This window comes from Salmo salar, chromosome ssa03 (assembly GCF_905237065.1).
Source record: "Salmo salar chromosome ssa03, Ssal_v3.1, whole genome shotgun sequence".
In the NCBI taxonomy this organism is placed as follows: Eukaryota; Metazoa; Chordata; class Actinopteri; order Salmoniformes; family Salmonidae; genus Salmo; species Salmo salar.
Window position 1 is genome coordinate 50,709,669 of NC_059444.1, and position 19,402 is coordinate 50,729,070.

Here is a 19,402-nt window from a genome sequence, read left to right on the forward strand (position 1 = left end):
CATCTACTTCGCATAGAGTTGATCAGGCTGTTATTGATTGTGCCCTGTGGAATGTTGTCCCACTCCTCTTCAATGGATGTGCAAAGTTGCTAGATATTGGTGGGAACTGGAACACACGTCGATCCAGAGCATCCCAAACATGCTCAATGGGGGACATGTCTGGTGAGTTTGCAGGCCATGGAATTGTGTACAGATTCTTGCGACATGGTCACGTGCATTATCATGCTGAAACATGAGGTGATGGCAGCAGATGAATGGCACGATAATGGACCTTGGGATCTCGTCACGGTATCTCTGTGCATTCAAATTGCCATCGATAAAATGCAAATGTATTCGTTGTCCATAACTTATGCCTGCCCATACCATAACCACACCTCCACCATGGGGCATGCTGTTCACAACGTTGACATCAGCATAGTGCTCGCCCACCATCTGACCGGTACAGTTGAACCTGGGGTTCATCCGTGAAGAGCACACTTATCCTCTGCAGCAGAGGTAGCTATGGGTCTTAATTTCCTGTGGCGGTCCTCATGAGAGCCAGTTTCATCATAGCGCTTGATGGTTTTTGCAACTGCACTTGAAGAAACTTTCTTGACATTTTAGGATTAACTGACCTTGTGTCTTAAAGTAATAATGGACAGTAGTTTCTCTTTGGTTATTTGAGCTGTTCTTGCCATAATATGGACTTTGTCTTTTACCAAATAGGACTATCTTCTGTATACATACCACCCCTACTGATTGGCTCAAACGCATTAAGAAGGAAAGAAATTCCACAAATTAACTTTTAACAAGGCACACCTGTTAATTAAAATAAATTCCAGGTGACTACCTCATGAAGCTGATTGAGAGAATGCCAAGAGTGTGCAAAGCTGTCATCAAGGCAAAGGGTGGCTATTTGAAGAATCTCAAATATAAAATATATTTTGATTTGTTTAACACTTTTTTAGTTACTGCATGATTCCATATGTGTTATTTCATAGCTTTGATGTCTTCACTATTATTCTACAAGGTAGATAATAGTAAAAATAAAGAAAAACCCTGGAATGAGTAGGTGTGTCCAAACATTTGACTGGTGCTGTATATAAAAAATTACAAAATAACTGAGGAGGATGGTCCTCCCCTTCCTCCTCTGATATATGTATATATATTCCCGGACTCTGACATTGCTCGCTTTGATACTGTATTACCTTTTGGATTATGAGTGTATTGTTTTGTACTGCTAGGTATTACTGCACTGAAACACAAGCATTTCGCTGCACTTGCGATAACATCTGCAAATCTGTATACATGACAAATAAACTTTGATTGATTTGATTTGACACACACACACCCAGGTGTCCTGGGTTTGAGGTTGGTCAGGGCGGAACAGGGCACAGGTGAGAATAAAGCCCACTCCGTTGAATCTATTTGTTTAATATATCCTGAATACATATATGTGATCCCATTAAGATGAACCACAGAACTGATGATTTTCTGGCAGAAATACTGTACCTAGCCCCAAGATCCACTGAGGACAAACAGCGTGGTTGTTTGATAGATATGTATATACGATCCTATGAAATCAATGCATGAGGTATTTACTTTCATAACGTACTGTAGGGACAGAGCGGATCAGGTGTAATTAAAAGTATGTCCGTTCTACCAATTGGAGTTGCATTGCTGTTGTAATTTACCCTCCTGCTCTTCCTCATCCTCTTCCTTCTCATTCTCTTCCCCCTCCTCTGGCTGTATGGGTTAAACGTTTACAGGACACATGACCATCTAGGCCAGGCAGTTGTTGATTAAATCAAGGCAGGGCAATAAGCAGGTTGTCCATAGAGCATAAAGTTAGCAGACCCAGCAATGGTAAGAGGCCAACCAGTAGAACAGGATATACGTTGAGTAAGTGTAAATAAGTGCATGTAGTTCAGCATTCAAATTAAGTATTTTAAACAAATCCTTCCCGGGCCTGATTCCAAAAAAATTATCATTTATTTGATGTCATCTTTCACTGCCAGTTACATGTTTTCACAGTGCCCTTGACTCATAACCAACAAGCTTATGTTCCTTATCTGTCTATTGTCCATTGTATATGATCCTGGTTGCTCAGTTGGTAAGAATATGGTGTTTGCTATTCCAAAGTTGCAGGTTCAATTCCTGCAGGGGTCACATTTATGCAATCACTGTACTACAAGTCGCTTTGAATAATGACGTCTGCTAAGTGGCATATTATAATTGTGTCATAACCATTTCTCTCATGCTCTTTGTCACGCCCTCACTTCCCCCTCCCCCCTTTCTCCCCATATCTCTCGCTCCCTCTTTTTTATTTTTTCTCACTCACTCCCTCTCTTCCTTCTCCTCTACCTCCCCCCTCTCTCCCAGGGGCGTGGATAGTGACTGGGGGGCTGAGGGAGGGAGTGAGTCATTGTGTTGGGGAAGCAGTGAGGGATCATGCAGCGGCGGCCTCCTCCCTGTCCCAGAAGAAAGTCATCGCTGTGGGCATGGCCCCCTGGGGGTTGGTGCACAACAGACAGCAGCTCATCAACGCACAGGTACATTTACACACACACACACACACACACACACACACACACACACACACACACACACACACACACACACACACACACACACACACACACACACACACACACAATGTTCAATGTATACAGTTTTAAACATGCACGTGACACAGACATAGAAACACACACACACACACAGCAATACATAGGTACACTGGCACTATATACAATTATAGAATTTTGTTCACTTTCATCTATCCCCTCTTTGCTTCTCACTCACTTTCCTAATTTATTTCTGTCCCCTTCCTTCTCCTTTTTATCCCTTCTCTCTTTCACTCTATTTCTTTCTCTCTTTTAATAAGATGTCCTTTTAGGTTGAGAAATCCAAAACCACAGGAAATCAAATGAATAACAACGAGGACTTTTTATTACATGGGATGGGAATCACAATGTCTTCTTCTCTCTCTCTCTCTTACTACGTCTCTCTCTCTGTTTCTCTCCCCCTCTCTACCCTCCTTTCTCTACCCTGATCTCTCTCCTCTCTTCCTTTACCCCTTCTCTCCTCTGATCCCATTCTCTACCCATTATCTCTCTCGCCCACCCCCCTCTCTCTCACATATTCTCTAACCCTCCCCCCCACACAATCTCTCTTTCTCTACGCCTCTCCTCCTCAGGGTAGTTTTCCAGCACGGTATTATGTCCAGAACACATCCCGTGACTCGTGCTGCCTGGATAATAACTACCAGGCCTTCCTGCTGGTGGATGATGGGAGTGTAGGCCGACGGGGAGGGGAGATGGCCTTCAGGGCCAAGATGGAGGACTACATCTCCCACCAACGCACAGGCATCTGGGGTGAGACACTGCCCAGCTAGCACATAACGTTCTGAGAACCATCTGTTTCTAAGAGCTTGGTGAGCGTGTAGTTGTTCTATGGTTATTTTGCATTCAACCTTCCTACAACTTTCTGGGAATGGTGCAGGATAGTTGCTTTGCATTGGAACATTCTCAACACATTTAAGGAACTTGACAAAAAAACTTTTTTTTCTTGGTATTTAATTGCTTCAACAGAACGTTTCCTAGAAGCTCAAACATGATTACATTTCATTTCAATTCTAGGAACGTTCTTCAACTGGTTTGACATTGTGAAAGTTCTCGAATATTTCAAAGAATGTTAAGAAACAATGTTCTTCTGTGGACATTTCAGTACTTCAGCATAAAGTTTCCTACAGGTTTTCTCATAGTTTGGATTAAAGACATGTTCTCAAATTGTTCCGATAACGTTAAGAAAAACATTTTTCTGTGGGAATTGCAGAACTTCCACAGAACATTCCACACAAGTTCCTATGTGGTTAGATTTAATGTCATATTTTTACTATATCCTGGGAACGTTTGAAAAAATGGTGTAACTGAAACAATGTTTTCAGAACGTTCAGAGAATGTAAGGTTCTTGGCAATGTTGGCAATATTCTGGGAATGTATATATTTTATTAGAGTACAAAAAAAAAATGCATGAAATGTATGCATTCACTACTGTAAGTCGCTCTGGATAAGAGCGTCTGCTAAATGACTAAAATGTAAATGTAAATGTACACATTAACATCAATAATCTCTAAATTCCTGTCATGCTCTGACCATAGAGAGCCCTCGGTTCTCTATGGTGTTTTGGACTTTTGGACTATGGTGTTTTGGAGCCCTCGGTTCTCTATGGTGTTCTGAAACCCCAAGATTTTTTTGGGGGGGGGGGGCACATGGAGCGGTCGGCAGAGCAGCGGGGAGTGCCAGAGCCCGAATGGCAAACTCTGGAGGAGTTCAACGAGGGATACCGGAGAGAGGTTTTGGCGAGGAGTATGCTGCAGCGCAGGCGCGTTGAAGAGCGCCTTCTCAGCCCGGAACCATCTGTGCCGGCTCCACGCACCAGGCCACCAGTGCGCCTCCTCAGTTCGGTACGTCCTGTGCCTGCTCCTCGTACTCGCCCTGAAGAGCATGTCACCAGTCCGGTGCAACCTGTGCCGGCCCCATGCATCAGGCCTCCAGTGCGCCTCCCCAGTCCGGTACGTCCTGTGCCTGCTCCCCGCACTCGCCCTGAAGTGCGTTTCACCAGTCCGGTACCACCTGTACCGGCTCCACGCACTAGGCCTCCAGTGCGCATTCACAGTCCAGAGCTTCCGGCGACGGTCCACAGTCCGGAACCTCCTGCGACGGTCCACAGTCCGGAACCTCCTGCGACGGACAACGGACCGGAGCTTCCAGGGACGGTTAACAGCCCGGAGCTTCCCGGGAAGGTCAACGGTCCAGAGAGTCCAGGCACAGTGTCCAGTCCCGATCCAAGGCCGGAGCCTTCCTCTGCGCCGGTGGCCAGTCCAGGCACGGCGTCCAGTCCCACTCCATGGCAGGAGCCTTCCTCTGCGCCGGTGCCCAGTCCAGGCACGGCGTCCAGTCCAGTTCCAAGGCCGGAGCCTTCCTCTGCGCCGGTGCCCAGTCCAGGCACGGTATCCAGCCCAGCTGCCATGGTGGGAGCCTTCCTCTGTGCCGGTGCCCAGTCCAGGCATGGCGTCCAGTCCAGCTCCATGGCCGGAGCCTTCCTCTGTGCCGGTGCCCGGTCCAGGCACGGCGTCCAACCCAGCTCCATGGCTGGAGCCCTCCTTTGCGCCGATACCCAGTCCAGGCACGGCGTTCAGCCCGGCGCCTTGGCTGGATCCGGGGGCGGGGGCTACGACCCACACTGGAGCCGCCACCGACATTAGTCACCCCCCTACCCTCCCCATTTGGTTTCAGGTTTGCGGCCGGAGTCCGCACCTTTAGGGGGGGTACTGTCACGCCCTGACCATAGAGAGCCCTCGGTTCTCTATGGTGTTTAGGTCAGAGCGTGACTAGGGGGGTGTTCTAGTCTGGAGCCTTCCTCTGCGCCGGTGCCCAGTCCTGGCACGGCGGCCAACTCAGCTCCATGGCCGTAGCCTTCCTCTGCGCCGGTGCCCAGTCCAGGCATGGCGGCCAACTCAGCTCCATGGCCGGAGTCTTCCCCTGCGCCGATGCCCAGTCCAGGCACGACGTCCAGTCCTGCTCCATGGCTGGAGTCTTCTTCTGCGCCGGTGCTCAGTCCAGATACGGCGTCCAGTCCCGCTCCATGGCAGGAGCCTTCATCGGCACCGATGTCCAGGCCAGGGCTGGTGTCCAGTCCCTCACCAGAGCCGCCACCGATGCTGGGGGATCCGCGAGCTGAGTGGGTACTTCGGCCCCCACCAGAGCCTTCCCCGATGCTGGCGGATCCGCAGGATGAGCGGGTACTTCGTCCCGGACCAGAGCCGCCACCGACACTAATCACCCCCCCCACCCTCCCTATTTGGTTTCAGGTTTTGCGGCCGGAGTCCGCACCTTTGGGGTGGGGGGTGGGGGTACTGTCACGCCCTGACCATAGAGAGCCATTGTTTCTAAATCTATAAAATAAAAAAAGAGTTCAATCGAACTTGACCAAAACAATGGAATTGCCATGGAAACATGTGGGGAAAGAGCCGTGGGTGAAAGATGCCCCCCAGCTACATTAGCCTACATGTTTATATGTGTATTTCACAATATGTTGAGGTAAATCAGAGTATAATATTTGTATGGATGTCAACCCCAACTTTCACGTCCTGACCATAGAAAGCTTTTATTTTCTATGGTAGAGTAGGTCAAGGCGTGACTGGGGGGTATTCTAGTTTATTATTTCTATGTGTGTTTCTAGGTTATTATTTCTATGTTGGGGATTTGTATGCTTCCAAATTAGAGGCAGCTGGTAATCGTTGCTTCTAATTGGGGATCATATTTAAGTAGCTGTTTTTCCCACCTGTGTTTGTGGGATATTATTTTGTATTTTGTGTTTTGTGCATGTGCACCACTTAGTCACGTTTCGCTAATTCTTTATTGTTTTGTGCGTTTCACTTAAATAAAATATGTGGAACCCAGATCCGCTGCACGTTGGTCCGAGTATGCTTCCAGTTCGTACGACGAGCGTGACAATTCCATTCTCAGAAAACCACAACAACACTTTTGCAACGTTCAGAGAACGTTCTAATAATGTTATTTAAAAACATATACATTCTATTCTCTCAGCGTCAACAATACACTCTATATCCTCTATCTTGTTAAATGTGTTCAGGTGTGTTGGCCGCACCCACTAATTAGCAACACCTGATCTTAATGAGTGTTTGTTTCCTTTGAAATGGGGTCTGTTTGAACAGACTAAAATTAACAGATTTGTATGTGTAAAAAAACATAGCATGCTAGCTCCATCCTAGAGCCGCAGTGGTCTAATTCCATGGCTAGAGAACAAAATATCATAGGTTTGAATTTCACTGATACTCTGTCACAATAAAAAAAAATGTGTTTGCACGATTAATGCTTACGGAAATTAATTTCCATGTTTCTTATCTGTGCTTGGAGTTCAAAAAATTCATCCAAAACAATCTAGCAGTCTTATTGAAACATTCAGTCATAATTTTAAGGAAGTTGTTCAAAAACCTCCATATAACCTAGAATTTCCATTCTCAGAGTGTTAATAAAACCTCCCAAGAAAATGTTCTCAGAACCTCCCTACAACCTGGGGCGGCAGGGTAGCCTAGTGGTTAGAGCGTTGGGCTAGTAACCTAGGCCGTCATTGAAAATAAGAATTTGTTCTTAACTGACTTGCCTAGTTAAATAAAGGTAAAATAAAAATAAAAAACCTAAAAATAAATGTTCCCAGATCAGGCTAAATTGACACTTCTGGTCTCGGAATGTTTAAAAAATGTTTTGGCGGTCAGAAACCTATGGCTTCATTCCCACAACCAATGTGAAACCAAAAACATACGTTCCCACAACTTCCAAGGAACCAAATGTGATAGCTATGTGTACAATAATAAATCACTCTGTGTGCAATAATATTGTTTAACATGATTTTTGAATGACTACCTCATCTCTGTACCCCACACATAGAATTATCTGTAAGGTCCCTGTTGAGCAGTGAATTTCAAACACAGATTCAACCACATAGACCAGGGAGGTTTGGAATGCCTCGCAAAGAAGGGCACCTATTGGTAGATGGGAAAAAAATTAAAAGCAGACATTAAATATTCAGTCACTAGATACAGGTGTCCTTCCTAACTTAAATTGCTGGAGAGGAAGGGAACCGCTCAGGGATTTCACCATGAGGCCAATGGTGACTTTAAAAGAGTAACAGAGTGTATTAATGACTGTGATAGTGTAAGGTCTTGTCTGTGGTGTGGCGGAAAGAAGCGCAGGAAGCAGCGAACACTGTGTGGTAATTTTAATTAAGAACCACCCGTACAAAATAAGAGGTCTCCCAACAACAGGGAAAAATACAATGGACAAGCACAGTCAACAAACGCAGTTGACATACAGAAAAACAATCCCGCACAATAGGGTGCGGGCCAGCTGAACTAAATAGCCCTCTTAATTACCTAACTCAGGGCAGGTGAGAAAACATAAAAAAAGGGAAAAAACAAAAAGGGAATCGGTGGTAGCTAATAGGCCGGTGACGACGACTGCCGAGCGCCACCCGAGCAGGAGGGGCGCCACCGTCGGTAGGAATCGTGACAGTACCCCCCCTCCTGACGCGCGGCCCCTGCAGCGCGCCGACACCGGCCTCGAGGCCGACCCGGAGGACGAGGCGCAGGGCGATCCGGACGGAGGCGGTGGAACTCCTTCAACATGGATGGGTCCAAGACGTCCTCCGCCGGCACCCAGCACCTCTCCTCCGGACCGTACCCCTCCCAGTCCACAAGGTACTGCAGGCCCCCCGCCCGGCGTCTCGAGTCCAGAATGGCCCTTACGCTGTACGCCGGGGACCCCCGATGTCCAGGGGGGTGGAGGGACCTCCGGCACCTCATCTTCTTGTAGGGGACCAGCCACCACCGGCCTGAGGAGAGACACATGAAACGAGGGGTTAATACGGTAATAGGAAGGGAGTTGCAACCGATAACACACCTCGTTTATCCTCCTCAGGACTTTGAAGGGCCCCACACACTGCGGCCCCAGCTTCCGGCAGGGCACGCGGAGAGACAGGTTCCGGGTCGAGAGCCAGACCCTGTCACCCGGTGCGAACACCGGCGCCTCACTGCGGTGGCGGTCAGCACTCCTTTTCTGCCTAGCACTGGCCTCCTTCAGTGAGTCCTGTACTGCTTTCCAGGTCTCCTTGGAGTGCTGAACCCAGTCCTCCACCGCAGGAGCCTCGGTCTGGCTCTGGTGCCATGGGGCCAGGACCGGCTGGTACCCTAGCACACACTGGAAGGGTGACATGTTAGTAGAGGAGTGGCGAAGTGAGTTCTGGGCTAACTCTGCCCAAGGAATATACCTCGCCCACTCCCCTGGCCGGTCCCGGCAATACGACCTCAGGAACCTGCCCACCTCCTGGTTCACCCTCTCCGCCTGCCCATTGCTCTCGGGGTGATAACCGGAGGTTAAACTGACCGAGACCCCCAGCCGCTCCATAAACGCCTTCCAGACCCTGGATGTGAACTGGGAACCCCGATCAGAGACAATATCCTCCGGCACCCCGTAGTGCCGGAAGACGTGGGTAAATAGGGCCTCCGCAGTCTGCAGGGCCGTAGGGAGACCGGGCAAGGGGAGGAGACGGCAGGACTTAGAAAACCGATCCACAACCACCAGAATCGCAGTGTTCCCCTGAGAGGGGGGAAGATCTGTCAGGAAGTCGATAGACAGGTGCGACCATGGCCGTTGCGGAACGGGGAGGGGCTGTAACTTCCCTCTCGGTAAATGCCTAGGAGCCTTACTCTGGGCACAGACCGAACAGGAAGAGACATATGACCTCACGTCCTTAGCCAAGGTGGGCCACCAATACTTCCCCCTTAGACTCCGCCCTGTCCTCTCTACACCAGGATGACCCGCCGCAGGTAGCGTGTGCGCCCACCGAATCAACCGATCGCGAACATCGAGCGGCACATACATGCGCCCCACGGGCACCTGCGCAGGCGCAGGATCCAACACCAGTGCCCGCTCGATGTCCGCGTCCACCTCCCACACCACTGGTGCCACCAGCCTAGACGCTGGAATGATGGGAGTTGGATCGATGGGGCGGTCATCCGTGTCATACAGACGGGACAGCGCGTCGGCTTTAGTATTAAGGGAACCCGGTCTATATGAGATGGTAAACCTAAACCGGGCGAAGAACATGGCCCACCTTGCCTGACGTGGATTCAGTCTCCTCGCTGCCCGGATGTACTCCAGGTTTCGGTGGTCGGTCCAGATGAGAAAGGGGTGCTTAGCCCCCTCAAGCCAGTGTCGCCACACCCTCAAGGCTTTGACTACCGCTAGCAACTCCCTGTCCCCCACATCGTAGTTACACTCCGCCGAACTGAGCTTCCCTGAGAAGAAAGCGCAGGGGCGGAGTTTCGTGGCGCACCCGAGCGCTGTGATAGCACGGCACCCACCCCAGCCTCGGATGCGTCCACCTCTACTACGAACGCTAAAGATGGGTCCGGGTGCGCCAACACGGGCGCGTCGGTGAACAGGGTCTTCAACTTCTTGAAGGCTCCGTCCGCCTCCGTCGACCATCTCAAACGCGCCGGCCCCCCTTCAGCAGTGAGGTAATGGGAGCCGCTACCTGGCCAAACCCCGGATAAACCTCCGGTAGTAGTTGGCAAAGCCCAAGAACCGCTGCACTTCCTTCACCGTGGTTGGAGTCGGCCAATTACGCACGGCCTTAACGCGGTCACACTCCATCACCACCCCGTGGTGGAAATGCGATAACCCAGAAAGGAGACGGCTCGTTTGAAAAACTCACACTTCTCAGCCTTAACGTATAGGTCATGCTCCAGCAGTCTACCAAGCACCCTGCGCACCAGGGACACATGCGCGGAGCGGGTGGCGGAATATATCAGAATGTCATCGATATAGACAATCACGCCCTGCCCGTGCAGGTCCCTGAGAATCTCGTCAACAAAGGATTGAAAGACGGCTGGAGCATTTTTCAACCCATACGGCATGACGAGGTACTCATAATGGCCTGATGTGGTACTAAAGGCGGTTTTCCACTCGTCTCCCTTCTTGAAACGCACCAGGTTATACGCGCTCCTGAGATCCAATTTTGTGAAGAACTGTGCTCCATGAAATGATTCCACCGCCGTAGCGATAAGAGGTAGTGGGTAACTAAACCCCACCGTGATCGCGTTTAGACCTCTATAATCAATGCATGGACGCAGACCTCCCTCCTTTTTCTTCACAAAAAGAAACTCGAGGAAGCGGGTGAGATGGAGGGCCGAATGTACCCCTGTCCCAAGGATTCCGTGACGTATGTCTCCATAGCCGCCGTCTCCTCTTGTGACAAGGGGTACACGTGACTCCTGGGAAGCGCAGCGTTAACCTGGAGATCTATCGCACAATCCCCTTGTCGATGAGGTGGTAATTTAGTCGCTCTCTTTTTACAAAAAGCGATCGCCAAATCGGCGTATTCAGGGGGAATGCGCACGGTGGACACCTGGTCTGGACTCTCCACCGACGTGGCACCTATGGAAACTCCTAGACATCTCCCTGAACACTCCTCCGACCACCCCTGGAGAACCCCCTGTTTCCATGAAATGAGGGGATTGTGACCAGCCAGCCAGGGGACCCCCAGCACCACTGGAAACGCAGGTGAATCAATAAGGAAAAAGTTAATGCTTTCCCTATGATTCCCCAGCGTTACCATGTCCAGCGGCACCGTAGACTCCCTGACTAGCCCTGACCCTAATGGTCGGCTATCTAAGGAGTGCACGGGGAAGGGGGAATCTATCGGCACCCGTGGAATGCCCAGCTTAATGGCAAGTCCACGGTCCATAAAGTTCCCAGCTGCGCCTGAATCGACTAGCGCCCTATGCTGGGAAGAGGGAAAAAATTTAGAAAATGAAACAGGCAAAAACACATGACCAACAGGGGGTTCTGGGCGAATCTGGTGCTGACTCACCTGAGGTGACCGAGAAGTGTTCTGCCTGCCTTCTCGACTCCCAGACTGGCTCCTCCAGCACCGGTCGGCCGTGTGTCCTCTCCGACCACAGCTGGTGCAGGAGGAGCCACCTCCTCCGGTGCCCCTTGGCACGGCCCCCCCTACCTCCATAGGGGTAGGGGCGGGGTGCACGGGGGTGGAACGGGCAGGACCCTCTCCGAACGCCCGCGGGCAGCCAGCAAATTGTCCAACCGTATGGACATGTCAATGAGTTCGTCCAGGGATAGATTGGTGTCCCTACAGGCCAGCTCCCCTGCGGACGTCCGCCCGGAGACTACACCGGTAGTGGTCTATGAGGGCCCTGTCATTCCACCCCGCTCCAGCAGCCAAGGTCCTAAACTCCAGCGCGAAGTCTTGAGCGCTCCTCGTCTCCTGCCTGAGGTGGAACAGCCGTTCACCCGCCGCTTTACCCTCGGGGGTGGTCGAAAACAGCCCGAAAGCGGCGGGTGAACTCTGGGTAGTGGTCCCTCGCCGAGTCTGGAGCGTTCCAGACCGCATTAGCCCACTCCAGAGCTCGGCCCGTCAGGCAGGAAACGAGGGCACTTACGCTCTCCTCTCCTGTAGGAGCAGGTCTGACGGTGGCCAGGTACAACTCTAGCTGGAGAAGAAACCCCTTGCACCCAGCCGCCGTCCCATCGTACTCCCTCGGGAGTGCCAGGCGAAGCGCGCCAGAGCCAGACGTCGTAGGAGGAGGAGATGGTTGTATCGGGGGAGGTGTAGGTGGAGAGAGGATACCACTCCTCTCCCATCGTTCCATCCTCTCCATCATCTGGTCCATGGCGGATCCGATGCGATGCAGGACCGATGTATTGTGCTGGACACGTTCCTCCATTGAGGGTAGTGGAGTGCCCGCTGCTCCCGCTGATTCCATGCTCCTTCTGGTGGTGCGGGATTCTGTAAGGTCTTGTCTGTGGTGTGGCGGAAAGAAGCGCAGGAAGCAGCGAACACTGTGTGGTAATTTTAATTAAGAACCACCCGTACAAAATAAGAGGTCTCCCAACAACAGGGAAAAATACAATGGATAAGCACAGTCAACAAACGCAGTTGACATACAGAAAAACAATCCCGCACAATAGGGTGCGGGCCAGCTGAACTAAATAGCCCTCTTAATTACCTAACTCAGGGCAGGTGAGAAAACATAAAAAAAGGGAAAAAAACAAAAAGGGAATCGGTGGTAGCTAATAGGCCGGTGACGACGACCGCCGAGCGCCACCCGAGCAGGAGGGGGCGCCACCGTCGGTAGGAATCGTGACAGATAGGCGAAAACAGGATAGATCAACAACATTCTAGTTACTCCACAATACTAACCTAATTGACAGAGTGAACAGATACAAATATTCCAAAACACCCATCCTGTTTGCAACAAGGCACTAAAGTAATAATGCAAAAAATGTGGCTGTTTGGGGCAAATCCAATACAACACATCATGTTCAAGCATAGTGGTGGCTACATCATGGTATGGGTATTCTTGTAATCATTAAGGACTGGGGAGTTTTTCAGGATAAAAACATTTATGAAATACAGTAATTACAGGCAAAATCCTAGGGGAAAACCTGGCTCAGTCGGCTTTCTACCAGACACTTGGAGATGAATTCACCTTTCAGCAGGACAATAACCTAAAACACAAGGACAAGGCTTACCAAGAAGACAGTGAATGTTCCTGAGGGGCCGAGTTACAGTTTTGACTTAAATCTACCTGAAAATGGTTATCTAGCAATGATCAACAACCAATTTGACAGAGCTTGAAGAACTTTGAAAAGAATAATGGACAAATGTTGCACCATCCTGGTGTGGAAAGCTCTTAGAGACTTACCCAGAATGAATCACAGCTGTAATCGCTACTCACAGCTGTAAGGTGCTTCTACAAAGTATTGACTCAGGGGAGTGAATACTTATGTAAATGAGATATGCCAAGTATGCTTGATAAATAGGGAAAATCAGCACACAAGCAATAATGGCATTATAATGAATATACATGTCAATATGACAGCAGTCAAAAATAATCAATTATCAGTTGGACCAAGCCCATGTCACATAAACAACGAAAGCTGGTGATTGCGTTGCTGATTTCGTTTTTTACTTGAGATGTTGGGCCTGCTCTCTCACTGATGACATTTTGTGCTGATAATCGGTCTGTAGCATTGTCACCAGCTTGTTCTATCTAAACAGTGTTTCCCTTTCATTTGGTGGTGGTGCAAGCACCTGCTCAGTGTGCACCATTCTGTAATTTTTGCGATTAGCCCTCGGGAGCTGTAGGTTCAAGCTGAGGCTCAGAATCAGAAGAATAATCATCAGAGATGTCATCGTGATGAATTTCTTCCCCACCATCTGAGTCATTTTCATTCAGATTTTGTAGCAACGCTAACGCAGCATGTGCATCCATTCATCTTGGTCTTCTTACCATTGTACATTATGCACGTTCTCACAGTGTACTCCAAGTAGGCCAGAGTAGAATATAAAACTGTTTGGATTCGGTGGATTTGTAGAGGTTAGGCTACATATAATTTTGAGATTATAATAGAATAAATCAATACAATAGAATGGCCCTACCCTACATAATAATGCGTATTTCGCTTCCCCTCGCTCATCAACTCAATTCAATTGAATTCAATTCAATTTGCTTTATTGGCATGACGTAACAATGTACATATTGCCAAAGCTTACTTTGGATATTTACAATATGAAAATAATAAGAATCAATGTTGTCAACGGGACAACAGTAACAACAATAACCAAGGGTCAAAATTACCATACATTGAACAAAAGCAATAAGCATACAGTAGAGGACATGTGCAGGTTGATTGGTCTGTCATACACTGTCCCTCATCTTATGGCAGGCAGCAACTCACCCATTCTCTCCATCATGCTTTACATTTATATAATCTGTTGTTAAAAGTGTGAAATTAGTTTCGGTATAGTTTAGGTTCAGTTTCGAAGCAATTACCAATGTGATTATCAACTAGGCACGGCACCTTCAACTATCAATATTTTAATATTTTATTTTGATGGGCAAGGAGGCCCGCCCATAACGCCAGCCCTGCTTTGCTAGCGTTTGGTAAATACGACTAGATGAATGCAATTCAGTGACGCGTGTGTAATTTTTTTGTATCGCTAATATTTGGTGGGTTATGTATATATTTCAGTAAGAAAGACTAACATTAATGTATAACAATTAATGTATAACAATTCATCCAAAGGATGACTTATCGTGAAGTGTTCAATTGTGTTTTTATTTTTTTGTAAGGAAATAACTCTGGGTTTGGCCGGGGTAGGCCGTCATTGTAAATAAGAATTTGTTCTTAAACTGACTTGCCTAGTTAAATAAAATACAAAATATTCTTATATGACTAGTAAATCAGGAAATATTCACACATTGACATTAATATGATGGACATTCACAATGAGATCAATGACATTCACAATCTGATCACGTTTACATGCACACTAATAATTAGATATTAAACTGATTATGGCATTAGGCCCAGTATGGCATTAGTCCTGTAAACTCCTTACTCTGCTTATCTTATTCGGCGTACGGTCATAATCAAAGTAAGCATAAACCGATACGTCTGGTTCTCCGAGCAATCTTTAGAATTATTGGGGGTATGGAAACGCCTCACTCAGAGTTATAGCGATATATTTGAAATGTGCACGTGCTAGCACGAGCAGCTCAAATTGAATTATTTTGCGAGAGTGAAGGGAGTTCGGAAATATTTAAAGTATGCATCTTAGAAATAGTTTTTACATTCAAACTTCATATGTCCGAACTCAGAATCAAATATGCTTCACAAAAATAACATGGTTGTTGCTGTGGTAGAACAAAGTCTCGTCAGGTAGCCTGATTTCAGATGTGTCCGTGTAAACAGGATTATAAGGGAAATCGTTCTTCTTGCAAGGAATGTAAATGTCAACTCAAACTATTATTAATCTGACTATTCACAATAATCCTATTATTGTGTGTATGTAACCTTACTGAATGACTCATTACAAAAAACGTGACAATAATTTGATACATTCGCAGTCTTCCATTATGCTTGTGGAAATACATATTCTTATAAATATTCTTATAAGTAGTAAATCATGAAACATTGATGGACATTGACTATGACATCTGATCAATGACTCATGACTAAAAACTTGATTTTATGGACTTCTCCCATTTGTCCTACACCCCTTCCCTGTACCTGTTGTTTTCCAGGTAGTGGCAGTATAGATGTCCCTGTATTGTGTATGCTCATCTCAGGGGACGCTGCCATGCTGGAGGTAAGCTATGGCAACATCACTATCATCACTATGGCTTACTTTACTTTTCATGACATCACTAGGCCTATAGTACATTACTGTGCATGACCAGAACATTCCCGTTATCCCCTCTTTCTCTCTCTCCTTCCCTTTTGAATTTCCCTTTCCCTCTATCTCTCCTTCTTTCACTTTCTCTCACTCTCTTTTCTGCTTTTCGCCCATCCTCCCTCTCTCCCTCAGAGGGTGGATCTCTCTCTGGAGAAGGCTACTCCCTGGCTGGTGTTGAATGGTTCTGGTCCAGCGGCGGACCTTATCTGTGAGCTGCTGGATGCACTGTCAGCCATACCCATGAGCCCCCCCTCTCCCCCGCCAGAGGGTGAGGGGAGCAAGAGCCCCAGTGCGGAGCTGCGTGACAGGGCCCGTGAGAGGGTCCGGAGGCACTTCACTGTCGAGGCAGACCTGGAGAAGCTGGTGGACAGGGTGAGTGGGGGCGGGGTGGGCTGGGATGTGTGTGTGGACGGGTGTGTGTGTGTGTGTGTGTGTGGGGAGGTGTGTGTGTGTGTCAGGGAGATCCTTCAAGATTGACTTCGAAATTGGAGGTATATCTTTGCACTGAGGACGTCAGGAAATGCCTTCAAAACCGGCCAGTAGGGGCAACAGTGAGCACTATTACCATCAAGTAGTCTTGAGTTTTTTTTAGGGCATTGTGGCCAGGGATAGCAGATGTGTATAATCCTGGGATACAAATGGAAATAATTGTGTGTTTGATCCCAGTGGTAGGCACTGTTTCTGTTTTAACCCAATCCCAAACCTTAACCCTTACCATAACTATTCGGAATGAGTGTCTAAACTTAACCATTAACTTAGAAATTTGACTTCTGGAGAAATGGAATGATACCATTGTAGGAGCAAACCAGGGTGTCAAAAACACTTGGATAAACGTTTAATTCTGCAGTGCGACTGTGAGAGCTTGCTGGTGTGTGGATGGGTGTGTATACAAGTGTTTGTGTGTGTGTCTGGTCGATGTGAAATGGCCAGCTAGTTAGCGATGCGCTAGTAGCGTTCAATTGGTGATATCACCCGCTCTGAGACATAGAAGTAGTTGTTTCCGTTGACTTTTGTGGAGCGATAGGTAACGATGCTTCTTGGGTAGCAGTTGGTGATGAGTTCAGAGGGTCCATGGTTCTAGCCTGGTTTGGATAAGGAGAGGGACGGAAGTACTGCAACGTGTGTGAGAGAGAAAGCAAGTTTATGTAAGTGAGCACATAACCTTACTCCTTTTCTTTCTTCTTTACCCTTCACTCTCTATACCTCCCTCCTCTCTCTCACCAGGCTCTGAGTATCTATAAAAACAGAGATCTGATCACAGTGTTCCACGGGGAGCAGGAGAGTCCTGATGATTTTGACACAGTGCTACTGAAGGCTCTCGTCAGAGGTAGGAGTGTGTGTGTGTGTGTGTGTGTGTGTGTGTGTGTGTGTGTGTGTGTGTGTGTGTGTGTGTGTGTGTGTATGCGCGTGCGTGCACCGTCTGCATGTCTATTTGTGTCTGTGCGCGTGTGTGTATGGTGTGTGTTTGTGTGCATTTGCTATCTGTTGACAGATATGTTAAACATGATCCTGGTCAAACTACTCATTCGTTCTATGTATTTGTCTGTCAGCCAGTAAACGTGTGTCCAGCGATGCCAGTGAGTACACAGAGGAGCTGAAGCTAGCAGTAGCCTGGAACAGGTTGGACATCGCTAAGAGTGAACTCTTCAATGGAGACATCCAATGGCAGGTGACCTGCTCCTCACGATCACCACTATCACCATTGCTAAACAGCATTTTTTACATTTTATGTTATTTAGTTGACAGGGCATTTATCAGACTGTATGTTTCCAATATCTCTGTATCGGATAATATTAGGAAAATAAGGAACAATACAGAGAAGATAGGCTGCTGGTGAAAGGAAGTTGGAAATCAGAACAATTTAGAACATTTTCAATTTGTGGAGCGTTTCTTATTTTTATCACTCGGTACGATAGTATTGTTTCAATTTTGACAGACAGACGGATAGAGAGAGAGAGAGAGAGACAGAGACACAATTTTCTTTTAGATAGATCGACAAATGGATATGTTTTGAAAAACATCCTCCTGCAGTACGAGGACCTAGAGGATTCCATGACGGACGCGCTGATCAACGACAAGCCCCAATTCGTACGTCTCTTCACCGAGAATGGCCTCAACATCCTGGACTACCTGACATACCGGCGTCTGGAGGGCCTGTATCGCTCGCTTTCCGACAGCTCTCTGGCCTACACGCTGCTCCAGCGCCGCCTCACAGAGAGGCAGGGCTTGGCCGGGTCCCTGCCCACCGTCCCCTGCTCCCTGGACGGGGCCTCGCTCCTCAAGAGCCCCAAGAGCCCCATATCAGAACCCTCGTCGGCCAAAGAGCTCAGCTTGTATGAGGTGAGGAGGGGTTGCACTTTATTTTATCGTAGTGGCTGCGGATGTGACTTTTATCAGACCTTTTCGTCTCCAGACTAAAGAAAGTTCTGCGCATGTATTTATTCTCTACTTTACGCACAGTCTCTGCTCTACTCATAGAGAACAGGCTACTCTGGCAAATGGTGCTTGTTTAATAAAGTTAGATCATAGCTGAATCAAAGTCTGCAAGATCACATAATGATAGTATTCTATGCAACAGAACCGAATATAATGGCATGGTATTACGTTACTGTAAGACAAAAACACCACAGCATTTTCTCTTATGTGGCCAAGACTAAACAGCGTGCACCACTAGGCAAAATACACAGGTAGGCTATGCTACTGTACATATCCCAATGAAATGGATTGAGATCAAATTATTGATATGCAGATACGGCATGGACGTTTCACCGGTAAAACTTGAAAAATTATCATTCATGATTGACAGTGAGAAATGTGAAGGGAAGGAGACCACAAAATGTGTGGGTAAAGTAGAGGTCAAGAAACACGTGTGCAGAACGTGATCCACACATGCACAGAAACGTCCTAATCTTTAGTAGGGAGAAAAAGAGGTCAGTCGGATATACAGACACAGGCTTTTGTTTTAAGTACTGATGTGATTAGGTATTTGTGGAGAAATTAAATGGTAAATTGATAAAATAGGGAGGGGAAAGGGGATGTATGGGGTCACTCACTGTGTGGAGTTGAGGAGCATTTGATCATATGTTTTTCTTTTTTTGAAAATCTGCTTCAACACATGAAAAAATACTATAGTATACTATGGTATAAATACCATATTCACTGTAGTGTCTGGTTTTGCTTTGTCATTATGGGGTATTGTGTGTAGATTGATGAGAGAAAAAAATGGTAATACATTTTAGAATGAGGCTGTAACGTAACAAAATGTAGAAAAAGGGAAGGGATCTGAATAGTTTCCGAATGCACTGTACTATAGTAATTAATGTAGTGTTTTTTGCTGATTGTAGTATACTGTAGTATATACTGTAGTGTTTTAGTTTTATTAACTTTGACATAGAAGTGGAGGCTTTCTCCTTGAGGAAACATATTGGAGAAATACTAAAATAGCACGTTTTCCATAACCTAAAAGAGCACATTTTCCATAATCTGAACAGATAGTTCAGCGCTTCTGCTATTTTCTATAACCTGTAGGGAACACAATATATTGTCTATACTTGGCATTTGGTTTCTCACTTATGGT

At 47.4% G+C, this 19,402-nt stretch overlaps 1 protein-coding gene across 5 annotated transcripts in view; it reads left to right on the forward strand.

Moving 5' to 3' along the window:
* Window positions 1-19,402, forward strand: part of trpm4a (transient receptor potential cation channel, subfamily M, member 4a) — a 72,791-nt gene that overhangs the window by 25,092 nt on the left and 28,297 nt on the right. For all 5 annotated transcript variants that reach the window (XR_006769387.1, XM_045716112.1, XM_014192262.2 and 2 more), the window contains 7 exons: window positions 2,362-2,531; window positions 3,176-3,353; window positions 15,674-15,738; window positions 15,958-16,197; window positions 17,050-17,152; window positions 17,376-17,494; window positions 17,857-18,165. Coding sequence is in view for 4 of the 5 variants with exons in the window: in XM_045716112.1 (XP_045572068.1) it covers window positions 2,362-2,531; window positions 3,176-3,353; window positions 15,674-15,738; window positions 15,958-16,197; window positions 17,050-17,152; window positions 17,376-17,494; window positions 17,857-18,165 (1,184 nt within the window). In the remaining variant the exon portion in view is untranslated. The remainder of the gene's footprint in view (window positions 1-2,361; window positions 2,532-3,175; window positions 3,354-15,673; window positions 15,739-15,957; window positions 16,198-17,049; window positions 17,153-17,375; window positions 17,495-17,856; window positions 18,166-19,402) is intronic.